Here is a 27,798-nt window from a genome sequence, read left to right as displayed (position 1 = left end):
CCCATCCTCCTCTTGAGACCATAAATCTGAGAAGAATCAGATATGTGTAGCAGTCTATTAATAACTCTGGATCCTGCTGGAAAAAAGAAAAACAGGTCTGCAGTCTTGTCTGCCTCCATCTTTAAAATCAAAGCTCCTCGTTTTCATCACAGACACTCTGCAGGTCATTACGAACGCCTGGAGTAGACTGTTTGTTTCTGGCTAAAGTTCATGCTCAGCACGTGGCCCTTACATAAGTGAGTTCCCACCCTTTCAACCACTCCTTCATCAAACAAAAACATCTGCGGATGAAGGATCTAATTCATAGTGATCCTAGATGGGGAAAAACGTGACTTCTGACTTCCTGACTGGTGAATCAGTAGGAGATATAAGGCATTTTCTTCTCTTAAGCTAATGTATTGAACATTTTCTGGGGACAAAACTAAACCTATTTTATTTACGTTATGCCAACTCAACTCAGCTGTAGCATCCAGTCTGATGCAATGAGGCTCTTTTAGAAGTTTTAAGAGAGAAATCGGTTCTCTGATAGTCCGTCTGAAGGATGTGTGGTAATTTAGGTTCAGATTTAAACAGAAAAAAAACTCCAAATAGACAAAACAGAACCAAGAGGCAAATTAAGGGTGTACTGTACTCTCACCTACCATGTTTGGTTCACTATAAATCAACCAGAATTTGTCTCTCCCCTTAGTTTAGACACAAATTGTCATCCGAACGAAACAAATGGATGAAGACATTTTTCAGTTAAAATGAGAGGAATATCTCTACAGGGCTTTGGTTTTTTTTAACTCAATTCAGTTAATTTCTAGTCATCTCAGGTTTTACAAAGAGGATTTAGACAAGTCCTCCAGTCCAAAAACCAGCTGATTGCATCTAACCATTGACTTTGTTCAATTTGGTTCTCCCAAATGAGCATTCGGCAACAGTTGGTATTTTCTGTTGACTCCTCAGCAATTCGTCACACTGAGCATGCGACAGTGGAGAGCGACAGTGGAGAGGAAAACTCCCTTTAAACAGGAAGAAACCTCCCGCAGAACCAGGCTCAGTGTGAGCGGCCATCTGCCTCGGCTGACTGGTGTTCAAGGAGACAGAAGCAGACATACAGAAAGAACGTAGAGGTAATGATCTGTAAAAACATTCTGTTAGAAAAGGTAATTAGCTAGGTAACTAGGTATGGTAAACTAGCTTCATAGGGAGCGATGTCTTGGAAAAAAACTGTTAACCAGATGAGCTATGAGCCAGTTTGTATGTCAAACAGGATGCAAGTCACACTAAAAGCAGAGCCCACAGCCAAGTCAAGAAGAGAAACAGGACTAAACACTGAAAAGCAGGCTCAACTCTATTATTATAGTCGCAGGTGTTGATGACAGCAGCTCTGGTGATTGCTCCTTCTAGGATGGTTCACCAGCCCCCCACACCCCAGTAGATCAAGAAGCCCTATAGGATCATCATTTGAAGAATATCACTACATCATGTTTACACGTCCAGAAGAGGTTACCTCAGAACTCTTAAACAGACAAAAACAACATCAACTACTTCAGAAATTCATATTTTACAATAGAAATACAAATTTTACAGATAAAAGACCTTTTAAACACTTATTGCAAACTTGGCTGAATGCTAAAGTTTTCTTTCATAATTTGAAACAGTTGGTTCAGTCATCTCCTCCAAACAGTTGGGTCATTCGGTGCGTCATCATATTATTTCCAATTGCATAATTGAAGAGGACCAGTTTCAGTTTATTGTTGTATGTAAATTTGGGTCATAAAGAAATACACCACCTTAACTATATTTCAGCGGATACTGAATATTGTTTAAATCCATGTAGCTCTACAACACTGAACCAGGCTGGTTTAATCAACATATTAGGTACCAACAGGAACATAGAAGAAGGCAAAGAAACTATAGCTAAGCTATTTTGCAGTTTGGTCCTTTCTGAAAACCCTGGAAGCCTCTATTGAGGAGGTTTGGAAAGGGGAAACCACAGCGTGACAACAGGAAACAGCTTTCTGACTCAGTCTGGAGTTCCAACCGTCACTGAGAAAGAAGAAAGCATTGAGAAGCCGAACGTTGAGCCAGGTTTTCTTACATAAGGCTGTGGTTTTGTGCTCAACATCAAACAGCGGGGCCCCTCAAAAGGTAACTACTGTTGGGAGGCAGTAAAAGTCTCCACTGATGCTGCTGGCCAAGTAAAACAAGGTAGCTTATCGAGAGTCTAATAGATGAAAAGACCAAAATCCAAGAAATACTGGAGTTTCTAAGCTCTGCCCTAAAAAAGGAGCCAAAAAACAAAATCGCTGCCATGAAAGCCCTTGAAGTGAAGCAAATGTGTTTTACGGCTTTGGCTCTTATAGCATTATATGGTTGTTAGATGGCTGAGCCTAAAGACTACATGTTATTGAGATGGCACAAAAAAACGAAGGGTAAGAGAGCAGAAGAGTCCTCCTTAAATCTCAATTTTGATGTAACTGGTAGATTGCTTTACAGAAGGCAGATGTGCCTAAAATCACACTTTTCTTGTGTTAGTTGTAGTTACCTCCAAAGAGAAGAATGCAGTAAAACATTATGACCATGTCAAGTATGCAATTCTGTATGACTTTGCATCAAAATAGTTTCATGTTTAGGAAACAGTAGCTCTTAATAACTGTTTTTGGATCATTGAGATCTTCCAGTTTCAGTATAGGTCCAGCTGTAGTGAAGAAGGCGTCATTATGTGTAAGAAAGTTTATCAAACATGACCTTGAGGAATTCTTTAGAGAATCCTTGCTGCCACTGGTGAAGAGTTTGCTCAACATTAGCAGCAGGCAGTTTGGAGAGCATCCAAAGTGACCAGATATCAAACAAACAAAGGAAATGTGGGACAACTAGGATGCTTATGAGCCACAATGAGGGACAAATGCTGATTTTTTTCTTCTGTGCTTTTCTTTTGCAAATGACTTTAACACTGTTGCTTTACATTACCCTCCCCTCTTGTTACTTACAATTAAACTAAGTTATAGTAATTTTACTGAAAATTCATTATGGATACACTCTGTGTATCCAAAATGAATTTTCAGTGGATGAGCAGCAGCTTAGCAGCAAAATGAACATTTTCATTTTATAAAGTGCAGCAGAGATTACAAAAAACATTGTGCAAATATGCATTGATATGGGAGTTCAGAGCTTTTTAAGGCAAATATATATGGTGCAAAAATGCAGTATTTTTGGTTTGGTATTATCAGTGTGATGCAGAGCCTTTGACTTGATTTAGAGTTTTTTTCAACAGTTCAACAGTCTGATGGCAGCAGGGAAAGAACTGTTTCAAAACCTGCTGGTCCTGCCTCAAATGCTGCGAGTCTCTTCCCAGATGGCAGCAGAGAGAACAGTCCATGGCGGGGGTGTGAGGGGTCATGATGATGTTATGGGCTCGGGACATGCAGCCCTGGAATGAAATGTCTTTTATGGAGAGAAGAGCAGCCCTGATGATCCTCCAGTCTGAGGCGCTGCAGCCTCCACACCAGAGGTGGTCAAAACGTTATCTATGGTGCTTCTTATCATAATAAAATTTAAGTTTTGAAATTCTTCACAAAAGCTCTCACCTTTCACTGACTTAAGCCTGTTAGCAACTCTATTTTGTATTAAAATTATTTAATTTTTCTCTATTAAGAGCATTGTGTACAGGTTGGTAATAACATGTGGAGCTGACGGGGTTCTTACTTTTCTTCTAATTTGACCCAATCAAAAGTTTAACTTAGTTTATATTTTTGGGAAAGAGGTGAAAAATTAGGACATCTTGTGACTCGAGAAAAGCTGCATCGACAGATGGATAGAAGTTCAGGAAGAAACTCTACTATGGGCAGAGTTGTTTTCTTTACCTTCTAATGACTCTGTCTCATTGATTAGGTCACCTGATGTCTGGAGAAAAGAAGTTGAGTGCTACCATTGGTCCTGTTTTTTTTGTCAGACAAGTAGTGATATTCAATCAGTATGTTCTCTGGTCATAAAAAACAGTTTGGGGTTCTAAAAAATTTCAGGCCTCCCAAATAATGAGAATACTATAAGCATATTCATGCATTGATCATGTTTAAACTGATAAACAAGAGGCTGTTTCTATGGGTCATTCTACTCCTGTTGAATTGATGCTTGTATATATAATCAACAGTCAAGTTTTCTCTTTTGTATTTTCATTGATCTGTAGTGAAAGGTTTGAGATCTACTGGCTTATGGTGCTGATTGGCTGGAATTTGGACAAATTTGGATTTAAAAAAATAAATAATCTACTGAAGTAATATGTCTGGACAGCAGAACACATTTGGTGAGGACAAACAGGGGGCTGATGATCTCCAGAGGCAGGGTGTTCTCCCGATGGGCCCCCGGTCTGTCACAGAGACCCACATTTCATCTGCAGTCATATTTTCTTTTAGACTGTGGAAGGGAGCTGGAGTACCTGGAGAGAACCCACACAAGCACAGGAAGAACATGCAAACTCCAGGCAGAAAGACCCAAAACTCAGTTTTGCAACAAAGACCTTTTCGCTCCAATGCAATGTAGTGGAAGATGTTCTCCCCTGTACCTTTACATAAAATAATTTGTAAAAGAACACATTAACATTTCATATTTCCTGTGCTGGATTGCACCATGAAATAATTACATTTCTGTGTGTTTTTTTTCAAATTAAAGCAACATCATTTGAGTAAATCCACTTCAGACCAGTTATCTTCACTTAGGTAGGGATAGTCCTGCCGACTGACTGTGATGTAAAAGGTTGATGGGTATAGAATAAATACCATAAGGCAACATCATTAATTTTTTTTAATGTTTATTAGGGATTTTTAATTACTGTTCACATAAACCATTTATCCAGTTGGGATAAATCACACATTTAAATCATTTTTCCATTAATGTTTTATTTATCTATTGAAGAGAAGGACTTTTGGTCCTCCCTGTTATAATTAACAGCAGATGGAACTAAAAGCAGAAGTTGTGTGGTTTCTATATGTTCAGGTTCAATTGAAGCTGTGGTAGCATTTATGGAGCACTTCATCTCTGCATAAAGCCCTATCAGCTGCAGTCAGCTTATCTTCGTAGAATAAACCGGTCTGCAGACTCGTGGATGATGCATGGGAGTGTAATCTTGGCTTGACTGAAAAACAGCTTCTATGTTCGTCCTGTAAGCAAACAATAGGGTATTGTTGGGCCGGATATACCTCAGATACTTGAGGCTAGCAGTCAAAATAGGGAGAGAAGTTCTTTTTGTAGCTGTTCAGGGAAAATATTTGAGTCTGTGGGCAGATAAGATCCTCATGTGCCTCCTTTATAAAACTATGCACTCTTCCAACTGAGCACCAAGAGCCAGATTTACAGGATGAGGGTCCATGTTTTGTCTTTATTCTGAAGATCCAATTAGCAGGGTTCATTATTCGTGGCTGAAGCACAAAGTTTGACATTTTCCACAAGAGCAAACAAAAGCCTGGCTTCCTGACACCTGTGTGCAAAGTATCATTAATGTTCTCAGCTGTCAACATGTCTTTTTATTGCTGCGCCTCTTTGTGACGAGCAAACAGTCTCGTTTGTTCAGCCTGACACAGAAACACAGCGACCTCTGACCATCCAGCCTTTCAACTGCCAGATCTGGAGGAAGGGGGAGAAAAGGTCCGGCTGAGTGTATTTTGAAAAGAATTCCTCAGCAGAAAGATCTTCAACTTGAACCGTGTAGAAAAAACGATCCTACAGAATCAAAATTCAGAGCTTTTTAGCTGTTTTCCTTTTTAACAAGCTTTACTCTCCTGCTGTGGAATTTAAAGATAATCCTAATTTTAAAGGATATATAGCAAAATATAAAAAACTGGAGTAATTTATCAATCCTAAAAATAAAAGGTGAAATCAATTTTGTTCTAAAGATTTAGATTTAGTTTTGGGACGACAAGAATTTCCTGTGCAGGATCTGAACCACTTCTTCCACATTCATGTTGTGCAAATATACATATTTCAAACAAAGTATCCAGTTTCTCTAAAAGCCTAATCCAGCTTAGTTCATCTTATTGATAAAGAGCCAATTCATAACCTCAGTTTGAAGCTGTGATTAAATCAAGCCAATGGAGCCATATCAAATTTGGATTTAATTGCAAACATTTGAAAGCAATCCTTTTTATGATACAGTGAAGTCATTTTGAGGTTTGTTAAAGCAATTTTCAAAATTTTTCACCATATCCAAAATCATTCCACCAGATTCTCCATCAGGATCCAGTTTCTGATGGAGAATCTGTCTGGAGATTACAGAAATGAGGAAGAGACCTTATAGGATCAAATACTTGAAGAATAAGTCACCAAAACGCAGTGAACGAGCCACGAATTTTACAGCAATTTCAAGAAACGTTTGGTCGCTATGGCGCAGGTGAAGGTTTTTCCACCGATTGTTGAGAAAGGAATTCTAATATTTTATTTAGCATTGTAAATGAAAATTATAGATGAAAACAGAAATTGTTTTGTTTTCAACAATGGTATTTTCTGTAATTGTATTAACCTATACCTAAGGACGATCAGCTGGATAACAGAGACATGGCTGTGGCAGCTATCAGTAAAGGAGAAGTGATCACACCAAAAACAACGATGCGGAGACAAACTCCTAAAAACGAATAGTTAGTTCCCTTAATATACATTTATTAATACAACTGTAATGATTTATTAATTAATTTAATTATTAAAAAAAAAAAAACTATAAGACATGTATTACTTAAATGTGCATTTTAAAATTTAATTGTATATTTAGGACCTGTGCTTTGGTAGCAATGCTGCTAGGATATAAGGTCTCAGTATACAGATAGATCACACAATGCATGTGTGAGGTTAAAAATCAAACCAGTCTCACAAAGTAAAATATCAAATTTTATCACCACTCAGAAAAGACTTCTATAATTCAATTATTATCTTAAAATCCTTAATTTATATATTCTCTAAATAATTGATAAGTACTTATGGTTAACTTTTGACCCAGTTTGACAGATATGAAATGATTTTTCAGGCTAATATTCAGCACTTGGCACGTATTGATGCTCTTTTTTTTTTATCTCTCCAATATTTAACTTCGAAGGGTCGAATCACTCCGCTTTCAGATTCCAAAACACAAAATATAACAGTTTTATTTCATGACGGTGCAGTGTTGCACGGCGTTTCCTTCGAAGGGCGGCTGGGTGAATCCTTCGAGATCGGGTGAGGAGCTCAGTTACTTTGGAGGAGCTCGGAGTAGAGTCGCAGCTCCTCCATGTCGAAAGGAGCCAGCTGAGGTGGCTCGGACATCTGTTCTGAATGCCTCCTGGTTGCCTCCCTCGAGAGGTTTTCTGGGTATGTCATATTGGGAGGAGGCCTTGTGGAAGGCACAGGACATGCTGGAGTGAATATGTCCTGGTGTCGACTCAGGGTCACCCAAGAGCAGCTAGAGGAGGTGTGTGTGGATCGAGAAGTCTGAGATGGATGGATGGATGGATGGATGGATGGATGGATGGATGGATGGATGGATGGAGTGCAATGTAGCAAGTTGCTTTCATGGCAGTTAAACCTGTAAGTTAGAGGTTGGGCGCTCCTAACAGCTAAAGTATCTCAGTGTTGCTTTAATGGGACATAATCCAGTTGTAATGGCCTGAATTAATTTCTAAAAGGGTTAAATAATAAACGTTCAGATTCTCCTTAGCGCGTGAAGATTTATCCTCATGAAATGATCCCTCTCTCTATGAAAGATGCATTTCAGTGCATCCGAATTGCTCTGTAGGAGGAGACATTTGGAGCGGAGGCTGTGTGCAGGGCTGCACCAGCAGAAAACCAGAGGTTAAATTTAGCAGAAAGAGCAGTTCTCGATTATTTGCCATTTGATACGAGAGTTAGACCAGCTGTTGATAAATTTCAACCCTTTGGTGTTCCGTTCAGAAATGTCACAAAAAGCATCTGGCATGACCAGAGGAGCAGCTTTGAAATTTAGAGAAAGTCTGCAAAATACGAGTGGATCCAGCTGAATCTGACCAGACAACATGTTTACCCATATATTTGGTTTATAAAACATAAAAAAACCAACCCTATCTCTCCACTTCTGCAGGGCTGGCACTGAAAGCGTGACCAGAGGAACTATTTGAGATTCCAAGGCAGCAGTTTCCATGTGAGCAGCAGCAGAACATATGGGAACCAGATCCGTTTAGCATGTTTACTGCAGACTTTAATCTTTACCTCTTTTAACAGCTCCTTCTGAAGGGAATCCACTCAGTTAAAGAAGGCAGTCAATATCCACATTAAACCTCTGCTAAAACGTTCGGATAGAAAGTGAAACGTTTGTTTTGACTGGATTTTTTACTTTTTTGACACGAGGAAAATAATGGAGGAAAGAAAAGATTCAGCACGATTATTTCATGTAACTTCATAGATTTGTTAAGGTTTAAAGTGTTTCAATATCAAAGCAAAAACTATCAGTACCTTTTAACTGATTTAATAATTTGTCATTTAAACTTTATTGCTTATCATTTATGATTTCTATACTTTATACATTTAAATTTCAATTTATTCGATTTAAAGCAAATGATGCAGTCAGTATTAAAGCTGAAAAAGGCTGACGTTCCTCAGTGCTCCCGATGGCCTGAAGCAAACATGAATTCTTTGCATTCATTAAACTCTTGAGTTTTTTTATGAAACCACAAGAAGGAAAACGTCCATCCTGCTGGAAGTGATGAAAACAGAAGTGGAGGAAAGGGGAACCTTTCCCGCACTGAGAGCTTGAAGCTTCTACTGCTGGATTGTAAAAATTGTTTTATTGCTGCCTGGAAGCTAATGGTCGGCACCTCACTAGTTACTTAAAAACATACCTGGTGGTTTGTTGGGGTGTAAGATTACGTTAAAGGATTGAGCAATGATCTGAAAGAGATTCTGGCAGCACATTTTTAATCTCTGCAAACAAATCCAACCTCACTGCAGCCGAGTTGATCTATAGTGCTGCATTAAACTCCAGCTCTCTGATTGGTTGCACCTTGGAGGTGGAAAACAAAAGGATCCTAACTAAATTAACATCTCTTTTGGATAATATTTCCCACCTCATGCATGAAGCTATTGCAGAACTGGAGAACTCCTTCAGTGAGACTGCGGCACCCTAAATGCACCAGGAAGCGTTATCACAGATCCTTCCTCCCAGCAGCTGGAAGACTTTATAACCATCACTATTCCCACTAGCCTCAATAAGTTGTTACATTCATGCTGATTTTCAGTTTCTCTCTTAATTAAATCACATGCTGCTGTGAATTTGCACATCTCTGTTTCCATTTTCACATATCTATAACTGTAAAAATGTTCACAGCTGTATATTGGTTATTTATTCTCTAGATACACAACATTTATATTGTAAAAACACTGTACAGTACAGTATTTTGTTTATTCTTTAATTATCTTACCTATTCTGTTTTTTTTTATACACTTAAGACCCACATTTGGGGGAAGTGATAGGAAGAGGGACAAGGGTCAGCACCCCCCTCCTTAGACATCTTATGCAAAACATTACCTATTGTCACCCAGGTGCAATATTATCCCCTCTCACTGTGCAATAACACATGCCAACTACTGTGTAGTCTGTATAATTTACAATCTTTTTATATTGTCTGTCATTTTTTTTTTATCTTTAATGACATCTTGCTTTAACTCTTTGTACTCTATATAAGCTACTGGAACCAGAATTTCCCTGAAGGAAGTAATCCCAAGGGATAAATAAAGGTGAGTCTATAAACACGTTCGCTATAACCTTTTTCTTCTGCTGTAACACAATTTCTGCAATGTAGGACAATAGATTAGTTTCTTTTCTATTCTATACTATAATATGATGCTTGATAGTTCTGCTCCTTTTGAATTCAAAATCTAACATTGCTGCTTAATTTGAAGCCTATGTATTAAGCATATATAGAAAGGGTTGATTATTAGTTAAAATACTCAACGTCACAATTAACTATCCATCCATCCAATGGGCGAGAGGCAGGGTACACCCTGGACGGGTTGCCAATCCATCACAGGGCAACACAGAGACAAACAGAACAAATAACCATTCGTAGTAGAATTTAGAGAAACCAATTAACCTAACAGTCATGTTTTTGGACCGTGGGAGGAAGCCAGAGTACCCAGAGAGAACCCATGCAAACTGCAGAAAGACCCCACTGCAAGGCAGCAGTGCTACCCATTGCTCCACTGAGCAGTCCCGCATTTAACTAATTTATCAAATATTACTGCAGTTGAAATAAAAAGTTAAAAATTAAACATGGCTGAGAGGTTGGTCAAGTTAGGGGAATAAAATCAAAAGAACAGTTTAATGTTTACATTCTGTAGCTTTGGGAAGTCTAGGATTGATTCCAAGAGAGGAAATCAAAAACAGATGATTTTAAAAAACGACAAATCGACATCAATTCAGTTAAACATAAAAGATGAAAAAAAAAATGTCTTTTTTATGTTTTTATTTAACAAGCTGGTTCATAAATTATACACATAAAGGATTTGTTTTTCTTTTCAGTAGTTACAAAGTGGATATCGACTGTAGCGCCTGAAAAAATAAAATCACCATGAAGAAACTTGCAGACGGGTGAAAGTTCATGTTTGATGAATCCAGAATCCAGTCAGTGGATTAGAGAAGACCGGAGGTTTAAAAAGCCCCTCCAGCCCCATCGTGTCTCCAGACGGCTGTCGTCCAGCAGCAGACAAAACCCGTACATGCTGTTAGCATTTCCAAGCACATGCTGAGCTCTTGTTCTACGGTCTCCAGTGTGTTCAAAAAGGGTGGAAAGGTAAAACTTAACGTGATTGGGTGACATTTTCACAAAAGGAAAAAAAATAAAAAAATAAAAGCACAGGCTACATGTGAGGCTCCACAAAAACAATCTGAACTAAGGAAGTGGCTTCTTCATGGCTCAACTCTTGGGATCGCTGGACTGAAATGGTTCAATGAAGCAGAAACCTTCTTCCCATTGATCATTCAAAACCTTCTAACAGTTTAAAAAGTCTCCCTCCTCTCTTTCTGACAGTTGAACTGCTGACTGATAAACTTCCATGGTGGATTTATTTACCATGTCTCTCTAAAGGATGGAGAACAATCCCCCCTAAAACTGGCCTGGCACCAGTGTACAGCACACCAGGCTGGAGTCTCTTCTCCCTTCAGTGTGAGGAATGGAATGTCTGAGCCGTTTCTCAGCCTGATGGGAGCCTACTTAGGCGTTTGCTGCTGGATGTGCTGCAGGAACTCCTGGTAGGATGAAGCCGACTCAGACCGGTCCTCCACCAGGTGCTGGAACAAGGTGGCCTTGGCTGAAGCATCGTCTCTGCAGGAGAAACAAACAGCTTAAAGACAGCACGGTTTAACCCCCTGCACACTTTTAGGTTAATTTAAATATGTTAATATTTAATTTAAGCAGTAAAACCCACCAAAAAAACCCCAAAAAACTAAGTGCCCTTTTTAAACCGACACAAAAACTATTTTTCTTAAAGAATGATTGAGAAAAACGTGTAACTGAATGCTAAAGATCCACCAATATGGTTTCTTTATTTTTTTAAACAGATGCTAATTATTTTAACATCCATCAAATAATTTGTGCAGCTGGTTGTTTGGGACCAACTCTTGAAGACATAGCTTTTCCTTCCTACATTTCCATAATAAAATGACACAATAACAACAAATGTTACACACTTATCCATTTTTACAACAAAAGAAACAACAAATCAAGCAAAAACAATAATGATAAATAATGAATGGAGGGAGCAGCAATGCATGATTTTTACAGAATATCAAGGAATGGCTGCTGAATGCACTAATGAATAAGTAAACATGTGTGTCAGCTGAAGGCCATAAAAAAACAAAAAGCAAAAAAACAAACAATAAATTGCCCCAAAATTTTGGTCGGCTCATCATTCGGTCTGCCTCTTAGGTAAAAACAATGATTTAACGACAAAATAATTCTGAGCTCATCTACATGGTGATAATAAGAATAACATTTCTTTACTTTCTCTATTTGAATGTAGTTTTTACATTGATTAATGTTTTAGATTTGCAGCTAAAAATCAGACTTCCTGTTTCTCTTTGGAATGCCTTTAATGTGATGAACAGGCTACCCTCTCTTTGCAGCCTTCCAAAGTGGGAGAGGCATAAGAACAAAACATTAAGTGAGAAATACGCATCAGTCGTTCAATATTAGTCACACTAATAAATTTGCTAATTTCTATAATTTCACGAGGTTTTAAAAAACAGAAGTGTGACCAATCAGATGTGACAAGGACTTCATGAACCATTACAAGTGATTAAAAACAATATTAAAATGGAAAAAGCTTTATTGTAAAGTATGGTGATGGATCTGTGATGATGTGGGCCATTTTCCCCTCCAGGGGCCCTAGGAACCTCTTCAGAGTGCATGGCTTCTTAAAGATCCAAGAAATAAATCTGGTGACCTCTGACCTAAGGTTGATTTTGGTTCTTTAAGCAAACAACATGATGCATAAGATCAAAATGGCAGAGGCATGTCCCCCCCCCCCCCTCAGATAATCAGTGTTCTTCTAAGGTCATCTGGCTCCATGGAGCTAAAGCCCAAATGACACCTTTGGGCTGACCTGAGCAGAAGACATAACTGATGACACAGAATTCTGCTTTTCTCCACCTCTTTAAAGCATTATGAAATAGTCTTATTTTGAGTAAATCATTCATTAAATTAGTACAAACTAGAAAAAGCTGTTTCGGAGAAACATCAAAGTGGGAATGCTTTTGCTGAATGAAAAAAGCTGAAATTACCTGAAGAACATATGAAAATGAGATAGGAAGTCATCAGAAACTTCAAACTGCAGAAAACAATTGAATCATCTGAAGATTTTGTAGGGTAGAATCATTTGGCAGTAAAATGGCAGAAACAAACTCATCTTAAAAGCTGCACAGCCAAACCATACATGATATCAAAAAATGTCTTGAATGTGGGCACTAGAAGGGTCTAAATATAATGTCTCCCAAGTTTCTAGAAAAATGTATAAAGAAATTTTGAAGGGGGGTTTACCTACTTTCCAGAAACATGTCAGGCGTGTTATGAATTAGCAGCAAACAGAAAACTTAATTTCTGTCCAGAAACAGAGCAGAATGAAGCCAAAGTTCACAACATAGGCTGAAAAGTATGAAATTAGCTGAAGTAGAAAATAAATTACAAAGAAAAACTTTAATCTTATCTGGTTGAAGAAAAAATTAGTAGCTTAAGGATGGGATGTAAAATGTTGAGGACGATGGTATTGAATAAGTATTAACATTTTAAAATCATATGTGGAAATGTCAAGACTTGGCAAAACAATTGGAAAATTATTTAAAATGTGTCAGTTGATCAGCATAAAGAAAACAGTGTCATCCTTAGAGGATTGAAAATCTACAAACCTATGTGCAAGACTGACCTTGAGAAGCAAAGGAAGGACAGAGAGAGAAGCTTATAGAAAGAGAGCTAATACCACTTAAGGAGCTGAATTAAAAAAAAAAAAAACTAACCTGCATGATACGAGACGCTGTGGTGATGAAAGCACCGTTGGCAGGCTTAGGCTGCATGTTACGAGGTTAGCAGATGCTTTATTACAATGTAAATCTTAGAGCCTTATTAAGAAATGTAAACTGAGGTGTGTGGTCAACAGGCCTTGGTAGTGTAATTTGAAGAAATTGGTTGACTTTGGGTCATAGCTACAAGCCATACTGCACAATGAATGAGTGTGCGTAAGGAAGAGGCTTTTATTTTGTAGGGTCCCTTTAGTCTTATTTTGAAAGTCTATCATGGATGTGTTGGAAGGGAAGGGTCATGCCCAGCAGTGATATAGAATCCATTTCTAAATATGAAATCACTGGTTTTCCATGTTATTGGGTGAATAGATAATGTATTAGACCATAATTGGGAGACTTTTATTGTGAAATTCGCTCTGGGGTATGTTGTGAAAAGGTCCCTAGAGTCTAATAGAATCAAGCTGGTAGAGTTTGGGTCATAATGCTGAGCCATTTGCATCAATTAATAGGCGAGTATAACATGGAGGCTTTTATTTTGTAGGGTCACTGGAGTCTTATTTTGAAAGTCTAGCAGGGTTGTGTGTTGAGAAAAGGATCAGACCCAGCAATGATACTTGATGACTTCCAATTGTTAAATCACTCTTTTCCCCTGTTATTAGGGCAGTAGATGAAGTGGCAATGGGAGGCTTTTATTTTGAAATTTGCTGTGGGGTGTGTTTTGAAAACCCCCTTGAGTCTAATTTTTAAAAAGTGGTTGAGTTTGGGTTATAATGTTGAGCCATATGCTGGGAAAAAAATATGAATTTAATGTAGGGGCTTTTATTTTGTAGGGTCCCCGGCATCTTATTTTGAAAGTCTATAAGGGTTGGGTGTAAAGGGAAGGTTCATGGCCAGTAGTCATATTGTATCCGTTTCCAAATGTTAAATCAGTGTTGTCTCCCTCCATTAGATTAAAATGTGCTGTTTAAAGTGGCAGAGGTAAAATCCCTTTGAAGCTCGGTTACCTTGACAACGCTTAACGAGCCTGTCAGTGAGAGAGAGAAACGTGCTTCACTTTCGTTCCTTTCCTCTCAGGCTTTTTTGAATGGGAAAATCGGCTCCAAACAAACGAGTGCTGAAGACAAACCGTAACTGGTATCTAGAAAATTATTTCAGTCTAAGCGACAGCTATCCTTTGTCTCCAATTGGGGTAACTTTCATTGCTGTAGCTCATTCATAACCTTAATGGGAAGGAGAAATATAAAGGTTTGTAAATCCTGCTGGTCTCATTAAATAACATGGAGTTCCATGGTAGAGCTGAGCTCTCAAAAGCAAAACTTCCCCTCCGAACAAACGAGCGGTGAGCCAAAACCATAATAGGTATTCAAAAAATTCTTTCACCGTGAGCGTCAGCCATCTTTGGACTACAACTGGTGTAACTTTCATATTTCTACAATATTTGGTCTAGGCGTGGTGACAATGTAAAAAAAGTGTATAATTGTCAAAATCTTGATTTTGGGGTTCGGACAGATTTCTTACCCCTGAACAAACCTTTTTCCTAGCTAAACGATAAAAGATATCGACACACTTCCTTCAATGTGAGTGCTAGGAAGGTCTGAGGAACAACTTCCACAAGGCTCATAAGCATTCCCACTTGATAATTCTGTTTCCTGATTTTATATAAATAATCATAATTAGTGTTCCACTCCCCATGAAAAAGAAAAAAAAAACTTTACTTTCTAAACGTCTGGTGTGACATCATGGAGCAGCATTAAAAGTGAATTCATTTGCCCAGATCTTTACCTGGGAATCCTATAACTTTAGAATGGTGGTAGAAAGTCATTGCAAATGTGGGTTAAAACCATTCCTAATTTAGGAACACTATACAATATATAAAACCTAGAAAAGAAAAGCAAAGAATGAAATCCTGTGCAAAAGCACCAAAGCTTTTAAAGATAAACTAAAAAAAGGTGTGACTTTAGGAAAACATCAAGTCATCCAACTGACTCTTAGGAGAAAGACAGGATTCCTTCCCAATGTGATCACATAGTTCAACATTTACGTAATCTAAAGTAAAAAACATGCGTTCAGTTCAATAGCAACTCCTATCTTTCCGCTTGAAAATATGCCTTTGTGACACTGGCAGAAAAAAAACATAAAAAAATCTATTATTTAAACAAGTTGTCGAGATGTCTGAAGTCAAGCAAAAGGAAGAGCTTTAAACTTGACGGACCTCCATTTTCATTTTAGATTCATTTCAGTGAATGTCAGCTCTACTGTCATTTCACATTAACTTGCAAACAACCACTGAAATGCCACTTGGCTCCTTCCTCCTGACATCAGTGGCATAAACATGGGGTTGAACAACAATGCCGCACCGCAAGCAGCTTAGGAAACAGAAACAATGCATTCCCAGCAGATGCCATTACCACTACTCTCAATCAGTGACCTCACTGCGTTTTCATTCTGGAAATAGACTTCAGTCGACCTCAGAATCGTCGACCCTACTACAAACTGTCTACACCCAGTTTCAGTTTGTTAAAGTCCTTGGATCAAGAAAACAAAACAAAAACAGGCATAAAACTTTCAAATGACATGATATAAATACTAATTTACTTTTTGCTAATCCAAAAAAAAAAAAAAAAAACCTGCAAAACTGACTTCTAAAAAGATGCTCTATCCTTTGTCCACAAAATGTGACTGCTGCAGCTGGCATTTCAGCTACTGAAGCAATCACACGCACACAGAAGAAACAGTGTTGTGTAACTCCACGTTTCACAAGAACCAGTTCTAAACTTGGTTTCCACAGAATAAAACCTACAAATTCCCACATCATGTGTTATATTCAATTGGAGATGTTCTGATGCAAATTTTTCTCTCCTGATACGATTCTCATGCTTGTGCTGTAAATATCGGCTGATAAGTATGTTATATAAAAAAAAATAAAAAATATATATATATATATATATATAATCCTACTAAGACTGCAAATTTAAGCTATTTATTTCTAAATATAACAGTATAAATAAACAGTAGCATGCTCCGTCTCAGACAGGTTTCGGGTTATCAGCTCTTTGCCTGCCTAAAATAGCAGGTGGCAACACAGAGCAGCTGTTTAAAGAGCGGCAGAGATAACTGTGTCAGAACTAACCGGTAAATAGATTCTTATTATAAATTAAATGGTATCGGATCAGTGCCTGGACTCCAATACTCACCGATTCCGATGCCAGCATTTTCGACATCATCAGAGGCATTTCCCATTCTGATATAGGTATAACTCTATATTAGATATAGTCGAATAACCAACTTCATAAAAATGTAGGCGGGTCCCTTTGTGTCAATAATATCATTAATAACATTCTGTAAAATTAGCACTTCTGTTTCCGGGGTGATATTTTAGAGGCGATAGCTACAAGTGCCTGCTTTTATTAAGTAGCGTTTGCTAAACATTTAACTTACCTGTGCAGAAGAAAAGAGGCAACTGCAGGCTTTTAAGCTCCCTCGCCTCCATAAGTCAGCACTAATGTTTAAAAACGTAACCAGTCATTGCTTTGTTATTGTGGCCTAAATTTGAGAAAGGTCAGGCTGAGATAAGATATAAGAGAGAAGATATAGATATATTTCCAGAGCTGTTAGGGAGGTAGGCCTGGGCGTTAAAACCAGATTTTTACCGTTACCATCATTCACTATGATAACCAGCTACAATTTTCCCATGTCGGAAAAGAAATAAATGTAATTTTGCTGTTTTGCCTGTGTGCACTGGTGGCTGCTATTTCCTTCCCCTTTAAGACAAGGCAGAGTGTGTGAAATCACGCATCTCCAAAGATCCAGACAGAGGCGTAAACAAAGAGAATGGCAGATGAGCCCAGTGAAGAAGCGTCTAACACAGCTGTAAATGAAATTACATCAGTTAATTCTGTGATGGCGTGGCAGACCGGTTTAGGGTGAGGGTGTGCAAGTTGAAAAATGCTCATTGTTCTCATTGCACGCTCAGTTAGGCGGCACGATAATTACACCATAGATGTTGAGAAAAAGAACCCAAAATACAAAGTTGAAAACGGTCTGGACTACCTAAAGCAACACATCCAACCACCACTACCTACTGACAGCCGCTCTGTTGAGTTCAAAGATGCGCAAAAGGCTCCATTTCCATTGTGAAAAAACGCAAGAGAGGTTACATTTTTCCCCTGTTCAATGAGACATTGTTGAATCTTTAAACCTGAAGAGGTACAAGACTTTAATATCTAATAGAAAGTAATCTGTAATGTGATTGATTCAATAAATAAATTATAAATAGATCAGTTGCATTTCTTGCACATGCCTTTATTTCTGATAGAGCAGCCGGAGCATTTACTGTTGCCAAGGTAAAACTTTCCAGTTTATTGTGATATTGATTAGAGGTCTTAGCGCCTAGCCCTGTGTCGGTACTATGATCTAGCAACAGGTCTGGCCTAACACGACTCCAACCTACAATATTCCTTTACGTTTTAGACCCATTAAAATGTGTTAAACTATTATCTAAATGCATTTTTTTTTTCAGTAAAACAAATTTTATCCTGAACCAATCTAAAAGTGCTGTACGTATGCTATATGTATTTTTATTTTAAATTTAGAGTTTTGATTCAAGGCTTATAGCTAAGATTAGATTAAGAGATACATCTAATCTCTGATTTTTTTCCTACAAAATCTGATTAACCGATTTTTTTCTTCAATTAGGTTTATATATATTCCTTTCAAAACTAGCTTTGTTTTCAATCTTCCGCTCTTGGATGTGACCTTAATTTCAAGGGCAACAAAAATCAAGCAGAGAAAAATGCTTGTAAAACAATCATGTTTCACAACAGACAATAATAAAATAACACACTAAATGCTTGCAGCTAGAGGTGTCACAAAATGAGCTCCTTTATTAGTTAGGAGTACATACCTAAGATCAAAAAGAGATGAATTGATGTCACTGAGAATCCAAACTTTCCAAAAATGTAATGGCCATAAATAAAAAATGTGCTTAATCAATTTTATTGATCAATCGCCCAGGGGGCTTTGCAGCAAAAGTCCCGGAACCACTGATGTAGCGTATAAATCCCAGTAAGATGCATTGGAACTTGATTTGTGATTGGAATGTAATGTAACACAATCTGAAGACCTTTAAAACATGTGAATACTTTTGCACTTTGGTCAAGCACAGATCATTTCAAATGTAGTAATAAAAAGAAATATTGAGATATAAAACCCCCCCCCAAAAATAAGTTTTATCTGGACAGAACGTATGGAGGCCTGGTTGCTCATAAAGAGCTACAGAGAGAGGTGAGAATCCAGTTGTGCTTACTTGACGATGTGGATCGGAGAACTAAACGCTCTGTTGTCCTGCAACCAGCCCAGAAACGCCCGGACTCTCTCCGACAGAGGGGTGTGCAGCTCAGGAATGTGACTCTGAGTGTGACAGAGGGAAGAAATAGGACAACCACAACATCAGCCAACACTGTTCTTACTATGTCCCACACTATGTGCTCTGACTCCTTCATCCAGGACACACAATGTATTCAACAGAAACATTCCTGTGGCTGGAAGTGCGGGATTGTAGGTAGCTCAGGGAGTAATCATCCCATTGTTTCAGAAATAAAACGCGGAACATAAACAAGAGGCTGACATGTGCTGTTTGTTCTGGGTGTTGCCATCACGCCCACAGAGCAGCGATGACTAAACTTTCTAGGTAGCTTCTGTTTGTCAAAAAGCTTCAGCAGCAAATTTGTTCTGCTGTATGTGTGGTTTTCTTTACAAGGTAAACAGAAAAAAAGCAAATCAGTCATTTTTTTAGAAGTGATGAATTGCAAACTGCAGAGAGGGTTCATGCAAGCGTTCAGCAGAGTTTTCTATGCATTTTGCTGTTGTGATGCTGGTAGATGAGATCAGAAATGCTTTCCACCTGGTACCTCTACTCACCATGTTGGGAGGTATTGAAGCATAGTTGGAGCAGCCCAGAACATCTCTGATAAACAATTCGTTGCAGCTTTTCCCAATCCATAGATAAAAAACCTAAAGATAGATGGGAGAACAGATCAAAAAGGAGAGATGACTCCTGCATATTAAAAATTTCAAAATTCAGTAGGCTCACAAACATAACGCTTAAATTCTAATGTCTAGAGCCCAAACAACATCCTAAGAATTTTATCAGTAGGAAATATAAAGGATTTATACGGCCTTCAGCCATTAAAACAAGAAAGCACTTCCATACATGGATAATGACGCAGCGTTTGTAACGACCCATCAAGAAATCTCTCACTGTAAACACAGGAGAGACTGATTTCTTGACTCGGCTGCATTTTAGCTGCTTATTGACAGAAGAAAATAATAGCATGGTGGGGTTGGCGGGATAATCTATGCCGGAAACGTTATGGCTTTTATATGAGGATAAACTGGTAGGGAAGGTTGAAGCCTCTCTGTAAGAAACCTTTTCGCTTTAGGATTATAAAACCTGTCTTTACAAACAAATGTATGTACATATTGTATCATCAACACATATTTTTGTTGGTTTGTAGTGTATGTGTGCTGCAAGTCCTAAAACCTAAAGTCCTTACAAAATATTTGGGCAGTCTCTCCCAGCACAGAACGCTGCATTACACTAAAAAAAGACGCTACATCACAGTTAGTCAGTAGCCTTTATTTGTCCCAGTATGGGCAATTTTTGTGCAGCGGTAGTACACCTTTCACACACACATTCACACTTCACACATAAAAACACAAGAAACACATAAAATATTTTAAGAGGATAAAAGTAAAGTGGATAAATAAATATGTGTAGTGAATAAATGCGTAGGCCTATTTGCCTGCAACCTATGCTTTTTCTAGTAGAGTTTAGCAGCTGAACAGCAGAGGGAATTTACCAGGTGGCAATAGTCTGACAGCATGTGAGACCGACCTATTGTCTTCTAATAATATTTTTACATTACAGTACATTGGAAATTGTGTTTCACATATTTCATTCATCTTCTTTTTTAATCAATAATAGGTTCATGTTTTGTTAAATCTTAAAACTCAGTTTAACACTGAGTAACAAAACATTATTTTATTTTTTTTTACTCAGTAATCAGTACAGCGGCACAGTTAATTATTTTTCCCAAAGATAAAAAATAGATCTGCAAATTGTGGAAAAATATGAAGCCATTTCTTACAGAAAAATCCTCTTCATACAAGAGAGGAAACAGATTTTTCGAAGCAAATACTTGGTTATCGATTGATTGTTGATTGATAAAATGGATCATCCTCATAATAATTCATTAACTGATAAATCTCCTTTCTTTTCTTCAATCTTGATCATTAAAGCTGATTCTAAATCACTGATTTAAAAGGAAGCAACAAGCAAAATTCACATATAGAGGAAACAACCATAAGGGGGGGCCATAAAGCTGAGTCAGACCACTACAGTGACTGCGGCTGCAGTTTTTCAGCAGGTTTTCCAGATAAGAAACTCTTTAGTTTACCGTTTGTGATCTATTTTAAAACAAGTGCTAATAGGCCTGTACTTATATAGCACCTTTTTCCAGACAGGAGGCTTGAAAAAAGCGCTTTACTCTACATTCAGTCATTCACGCACACACTGATGGTGGCAAACTACATCGTAGCCACAGCTGCCCTGGGGCTCACTGACAGAAGCGAGGCTGCCGTACACTGGCACCACCAGTCCCTCTGACCACCATCAATAGACAACGCGGGTGAGGTATCTTCCCCAAGACCAAAATGACAAAGAAAGCTGAAGCCAGTGCTTGAACCGACAACGCTTCCATTGCAGGGCCACTGCACTGGCGAACAGTGGCATCAGATACAGGTTGCAGCAAATTGCATAAATCATCTCTACCTTCCAATACTTGTGGTAAAGGTTTACCCAAATGAATGCTGCACGTAACCTAATCTCTACCACCAGGACTCATTAGATACATTAACTATGTGGGAATCATTCACATAAGACAGGTTCATTGAAAAGGGATCTAAAATAAAACAGAACATGTGATTTAATGGTAGAAATTAGCAATTTTGTGTCACAGAATGAATTAAAAACTGAAAAAAGACGACATTTTCATGTTTTCTTCATTATTGGTTACAATGGATACAAAAAATAGAGAAAAATACTGAGTTAATGATTGAGGAGACGAAAAAAACAAAATTAATTAGAAGTTCAGAGGAAGATGTCAGGGACGATTCCAGAGTTTTACAGAAGACTGTAGCTTTTAGTTAGAAAGAAGCCTGACGATAAACATTAAAGTATAAATGAGAAATAACCATTACTCACATTGCCACAGTCCATGAGGAAGGCTCCATCTCTGCTAAGTCTCTCAGCAGAAAGATGCAGCAGTTGGGGCTGAGGAACTACAGCGTCATTCAGATGAAGCGCCCCCTGCAGGTCACACACAGCAGTAAAAGATAAGTAATGATTGAGATTGATTAATGAATCAAGTTTGAAACGGTAACACTGAGAAAGACTCCAGCAGGTCAGAAACATACAGTCGACAGTGTGTCAAACTTAAGTTTTCTTTAGTAAAACAACTCTAAAGCATAGAGAACACAAAATCAGCAGATTAAACCTAACATACAAGGGATTTTTTTTAAAAACAGAGATGCAATATTAACTAGAAAAAGCTGTTTCGCAGAAACAGCAAAGTGGGAATGCTTTTTTCCTGCTGAATGAAAAGAGAAAAATTAGCTAAAGAAACTGTGAGAAGGAAAAGAAGCACAAATTAGCTGAGGAACATATGAAAATGTGAAAGGAAGTCATAAGAACTTTCAAACTGCAGAAAACAATTGAATCATCTGAAGATTCTGTAGGGTAGAATCATTTGGCAGTAAAATGGCAGAAACAAACTCATCTTAAAAGCTGCACAGCAAAACTATACATAATATCAAAAAATGTCTTTAATATGTGCACTAGAAGGGTCTTAATATAATGTCTATCAAGTTTCTAGAAAAATTTCTAAAGAAATTTTGAAGGGGGGCCACCTACTGCCCAGAAACATGTCAGGCATGTTATGAATTAGCAGCAAACAGAAAAGCCTAATTCCTGTCCAGAAAAAGAGCAAAATTAAGCCAAGGTTCACAGCATAGGCTGAAAAATATTAAATTAGCTGAATCAGAAAAGAAATTACAAAGAAAAAATTTAATCTTATCTGGTTGAAGAAAATATGAGTAGCTCAAGGATGGGAAGTTAAATGTTGAGGAAGATGGTATTGAATAAGTATCAAAATTTTGAAATTGTGGAAATGTCAAGACTTGGCACAACAATTTGAAATGATTTAAAATGTGTTGGTTGATCAGCATAAAGAAAACAGTGTCATCCTTAGAGGATTGAAAATATACAAACCTATGTGTAGGACTGACCATGAGAAGCAGAGGAAGGACAGAGAGAGAAGCTTATAGAAAGAGAGCTAATACCACTTAAGGAGCTGAATTTATCAAAAAAATTTAACCTACATGTTACGAGCCGCTGTGTTGATGACAGCACCATTGGCAGGCTTAGGCTGCATGTTATGAGGTTAGCACATGCTTTATTACAGTGTAAATCTTAGAACCTGATTAAGAAATATGCACTGAGGTGTGTGGTCAACAGGCCTTGGTAGTGTAATTTGAAGAAATTGGTTGAGTTTGGGTCATAGCTACGAGCCATATGGCACAATGAATGAGTGTATGTAAGGAAGAGGCTTTTATTTTGTAGAGTCCCTTTAGTCTAATTTAGAAAGTCTATCATGGATGTGTGTCAAGGGAAGGGTCATGCCCAGCAGTGATATTGAATCCATTCCTAAATATGAAATCACTGGTTTTCCATGTTATTGGGTGAATAGATACTGTATTAGAGCGTAAATGGGAGACTTTTATTGTGAAATTTGCTCTGGGGTATGTTTTGTAAAGGTCCCTAGAGTCTAATAGAAACAAGCTGATAGAGTTTGGGTCATAATGCTGAGCCATTTGCATCAATTAATAGGCGAGTATAATATAGAGGCTTTTATTGTGTAGGGTCACTGGAGTCTTATTTTGAAAGTCTAGCAGGGTTGTGTGTTGAGAAAAGGGTCAGACCAAGCAGTGATACTTGATTACTTTCCAATCGTTAAATCACTCTTTTCCCTTGTTATTAGGGCAGTAGATAAAGTGGCAATGGGAGGCTTTTATTTTGAAATTTTCCATGGGGTGTGTTTTGAAAACCCCCTGGAGTCTCATTTTTAAAAAAGTGGTTGAGTTTGGGTCATAATGTTGAGCCATATGCTGGGAAAAAAATATGAGTTTAATTTAGGGGCTTTTATTTTGAAGGGTCCCCGGAGTCTTATTTTGAAAGTCTATCAGGGTTGCGTGTGAAGGGAACGGTCATGGTCAGTAGTCATATTGTATCCACTTCCTAATGTTAAATCAGTGTTGTCTCCCTCCATTAGATTAAAATGTTCTGTTTAAAGTGGTGGAGGTAAAATCTCTTTGAAGCACGGTTACCTTGACAACGCTTAACATGAGCCTGTCAGTGAGAGAGAGAAACGCGCTTCACTTTCGTTCCTTTCCTCTCAGGCTTTTTTGAATGGGAATATCAGCTCTGAACAAAAGACTGCTGAAGACAAACCGTAAATGGTATCTAAAAGATTCTTTCAATCTAAGTGACAGCTATCCTTTGTCTCCAATTGGGGTAACTTTCATGGATGTAGCTCATTCTCAGCCTTAATGGGAAGGAGAAATATAAAGGTTTATAAACCCTGCTGGTCTCATTAAATAACATGCAGCAACATGGTAGAGCAGAACGCTCAAAAGCAAAACTTTCCCTGCGAACAAACGAGTGGTGAGCTAAAACCGTAAAAGGTATTCAAAAAATTCTTTCACCGTTGGCGTCAGCCATCCTTCGGCTTCGACTGTGCCAACTTTCATGTTTCTACTAAAAACTATTTGGCCACGGTGACGATTTAAAAATTTGCATTTTCTGAGTTTGAGGATTTTTCTCAGAATCAGCGTTTTCCTATGCCCGAACAAGTCAGCCAAAAAGCTAAACCATAAATGATATTGAAGAAATTCCTTCAATGTGAGTGCTAGAAGGTTCTGAAGATGTTGTATACCAAGATTCATGTTAGTACATCAAATAGTTAATAAATGGGAGCGATACGAAAATATGTATCGTTTTGGATTTTGTCTGTGATTTTTGGAAAATCTCTTATTGGATTTCTATTGGGGAAGTGTGGACTTCTTCATGGTCTGGGCCAAACTGTCGGAAAACCGTAAATGCCACACAAATGAGGGTTATATTTCCTGAATCCTGACAAAAATCCCTACGTTTTGATGTATAATTTATTTCAATTGAGTTAAAAATGAGGGACTGAGAAGAATTTGTTCGGAAAAACCAGAACAGCTCAAAAGCTAGAGCACGCACTCTAGCAGTTGAAGAATTCCGTCCATAGACTTCCATTATAAATCTGAAAATCTTAAAAATGTCTCTTAAAGTTTGAAGCTTCACTGAAGCAAAACTGTAAAAGTTAGCAGAAAGCCGAGTTAAACAGTAATAGCAGAAAGATACAGAAACATTTTAAAAGTTCAATGGTGTTTCTAGCTGAAAGTATGCTGAAGTAGTTAAAGGTCAAAGATGATGAAGGTTTATCTGAATTTTGCTGAAATCTAAGAATTCTACATGCATTTCAATGGGACAAAAAAAAACGCAGAAAAAGCTGAATAACGCGAAAACTACCAAAAATATCTTTACCAAAAGACATAGCAGAATTCTCCTGAAGGAGCTGAACGTTTTGATACCAAAATTGTTGAAATCGGTTGAAAACTGCGGGACTAGTTAGAGTCAGAAAAATTTAAAGTGAACAACAATAAGTGGGAATGCATAAGCATTCCCACTTGAAAATGTTATTGGTCCCGATTGCAAAGAAAATTCTAGATTCATTATAAGCGACATTAGGCCTAATCTATAAGGGCAAATCTGTTCAATCTATTTCCATTATGAAACATCATGTGATAGTGACACAATGTGAAAAGTCCCTTTTTTTTTTTTAAATGGATCAGCATCAATCATCTGTAACTTTTTCACACTGCCTCAGTCAACAGCTAAGTGGAAGTAAAGAAATAAAAATGGTAAATTTCTAATCTTAGAGATGCAAATTTGTTTTTAGGATGGGCATTTTAACACAATTATTTGATATTGCATCATGTTTACATTCATACATATGATCCTTGATTGTAGAAATGAGTTTATTATAACTAGGGCTAGGTTAAAAAAAGCGATTAAATCAATTTCGGATAGATTCCTTTACATTTTTGCAAAATTGATGTGTAGGGAATGAGATGATTACTTTTATAGTGATACGTGTGAAGTTCACATTCAAATGAGCAGGCGTGTGCAACTGCCGACCCAAGCAACACACCGCTCAGCAAGCTGTACCAACTGAAGTCTGATGTCTAGAACCATTTTGGATTTAAAACAGCAGCAAATATACCCAATCGGTTGACTGAAGACATTAACAAACGGGGGCTGACCAGCAAACACCCTGTAGTTCTTACAGACAACGCAGCAAATATGGTTTGTTCAGTTAAGATAATGCAGCTCATGCATTTCTGCTGTGTCCCCGCTGTGTCGCTTCTGCTTGCGCGTGTGAGGCTTCACTTTTTCACAAACAAGTTTGCTCTTTTGAGACAGTTTTGTTTACATCTCAACTGTCTGATTTACAAGTTTGCACTTTGTGTTTAATATGACAGGAAAAAAAAAATAATTACATGAGTATTTTGAAACACAGTTGAACCACTTTCATTATTGTAAAAACAGATCAAATCGATTTAGAACTTTATGAAACAAAATCAAATCGATTCAGGACTTTGGCCAAAATACCCAGCCCTAATTATATCCCCTTAAAAGAAAAAGAAAAACTCAAAACAAAAGAAAAAATAAAGAATAATGATAAAAATCTAAGCAGTATCAGCACAGTATAGCAATTGCCAGTTATCCAAATACAGGCATCGGGATTGGATAGGATGTGAAAAAACATGGATCGCTGCATCTTCTGGTTTTAATAAGCCAGCAGATAAATATGTTTTGGTTTGATAAGGGAATAAATCCCACCTGGTCAGACATGTTGTCCAGCCCGTAAAGGTCGGGATGAACCATCCGCATCAGCTGAGGCAGCGGCTGCGTCTTAAACTCACACATGGCAAAGATGCGCTCATCCAGCCGGGTGCTGGTACCCGTCCGTAGTGCTTTCTGGAACAAACAGAAATAATTCCAACAATTAATTTTTCCCCTTTAGGATTAGTGGATGGATAAATATAAGATGGGAGAGAAGAATGAAATCTTGTCTAGATGGCTTGATGAAAACCATTTTCATAAGATAGACGAGTAACTGACAATAATGGGGAGATTATGAGAAAGTGTAACAATAGATGGATAATCAGTTTAATAATTGATTTATAAAGATCCTTAAAAAAAAACAAAAAGGAGACCAAAGAAAATACCAAATATGTACATTCAAATAGACAAAAAAGAATCCATTATAAAGGAAAGTGTTTAGGAAAAAAGCATTTTAAGCATAAATAAGCCTTTTAAAAAACATATAAATAAAAATAACATCCAAAGGAAGTTGGCTTCAAGGCGCACTGCAGGTTATCACCACTGTTACATTACATAACAATGGTCAGTGGACAATAAAGAGTTGATGAAATAAACCAAATTTTTTTTAAGTTAAAGCTTCAGGCGATTCCAGTTTTTCATTTATATTCTAATTTCAAGCTTTATGACTTAAATGACCACTGACTGCTGAGGTTCATATTTCGATCCATATTAAGACTACATGGACTTACATTCATCTTAGTTACTGCATTATGCATAACCCCGACATTCAGCCCAATCCTAACCACTTGATTCACACCATACCTCTAAACAGACTCCCCAACATAAAAAATGGGGTTCTGTCACATTAAGTCCAACGTTTGGTCCACACAAGGTCTGTTGGTCCTCAGAAGGTTAGAAAGGAAACCAAAGATGGCTCTAAATAGGTAACATAAACTAGTATAAACACAAACTCACAAAAAAACAAAAACTTAAAGGCCATCGACTTAAATAGGATAGCAGCAAGATGATTTCTTTTGATAAAAAACAGTTTTAGCTATGACCTGTAATACCTAATCCTAATTTAATACCATCAGATTTGGTTTACCCCTTCAAAGGATAACCGAAATCCTAACATGGGTGGATGAAAAACCTAATGGATTTAATATAATTTTATTAAATTCCCATACTTTCGGCACTGATTGTAAAAATTGTGGCGCCCTGCCTTTGCAGTACAGAGCTCTTGCAGAAAAGGCCCTAATCACCCCAGTCTTTAAAC

The 27,798-nt window shown here is 37.7% G+C and overlaps 1 protein-coding gene across 3 annotated transcripts in view; it reads right to left on the bottom strand.

Annotated features, from left to right (window-relative positions):
• Nucleotides 1–10,425: 10,425 nt before the first annotated feature.
• Nucleotides 10,426–27,798, bottom strand: part of sec24b (SEC24 homolog B, COPII coat complex component) — a 39,386-nt gene continuing 22,013 nt past the window's right edge. For all 3 annotated transcript variants that reach the window (XM_038308343.1, XM_038308337.1, XM_038308347.1), the window contains 5 exons: nt 26,538–26,675; nt 21,753–21,857; nt 19,409–19,501; nt 18,795–18,898; nt 10,426–11,300 (listed from right to left, as the gene is read on the bottom strand). In XM_038308343.1, coding sequence (XP_038164271.1) covers nt 11,186–11,300; nt 18,795–18,898; nt 19,409–19,501; nt 21,753–21,857; nt 26,538–26,675 — 555 coding nt within the window. In that variant the 3' untranslated portion in view covers nt 10,426–11,185. The remainder of the gene's footprint in view (nt 11,301–18,794; nt 18,899–19,408; nt 19,502–21,752; nt 21,858–26,537; nt 26,676–27,798) is intronic.

The sequence above is a fragment of the Cyprinodon tularosa genome, unplaced genomic scaffold (genome assembly GCF_016077235.1).
Source record: "Cyprinodon tularosa strain WSP-4 unplaced genomic scaffold, ASM1607723v1 ctg117, whole genome shotgun sequence".
Lineage (NCBI taxonomy): Eukaryota > Metazoa > Chordata > Actinopteri > Cyprinodontiformes > Cyprinodontidae > Cyprinodon > Cyprinodon tularosa.
Note: the sequence above shows the minus strand (reverse complement) of the source record. Positions and strands in the feature narration are given on the sequence as shown.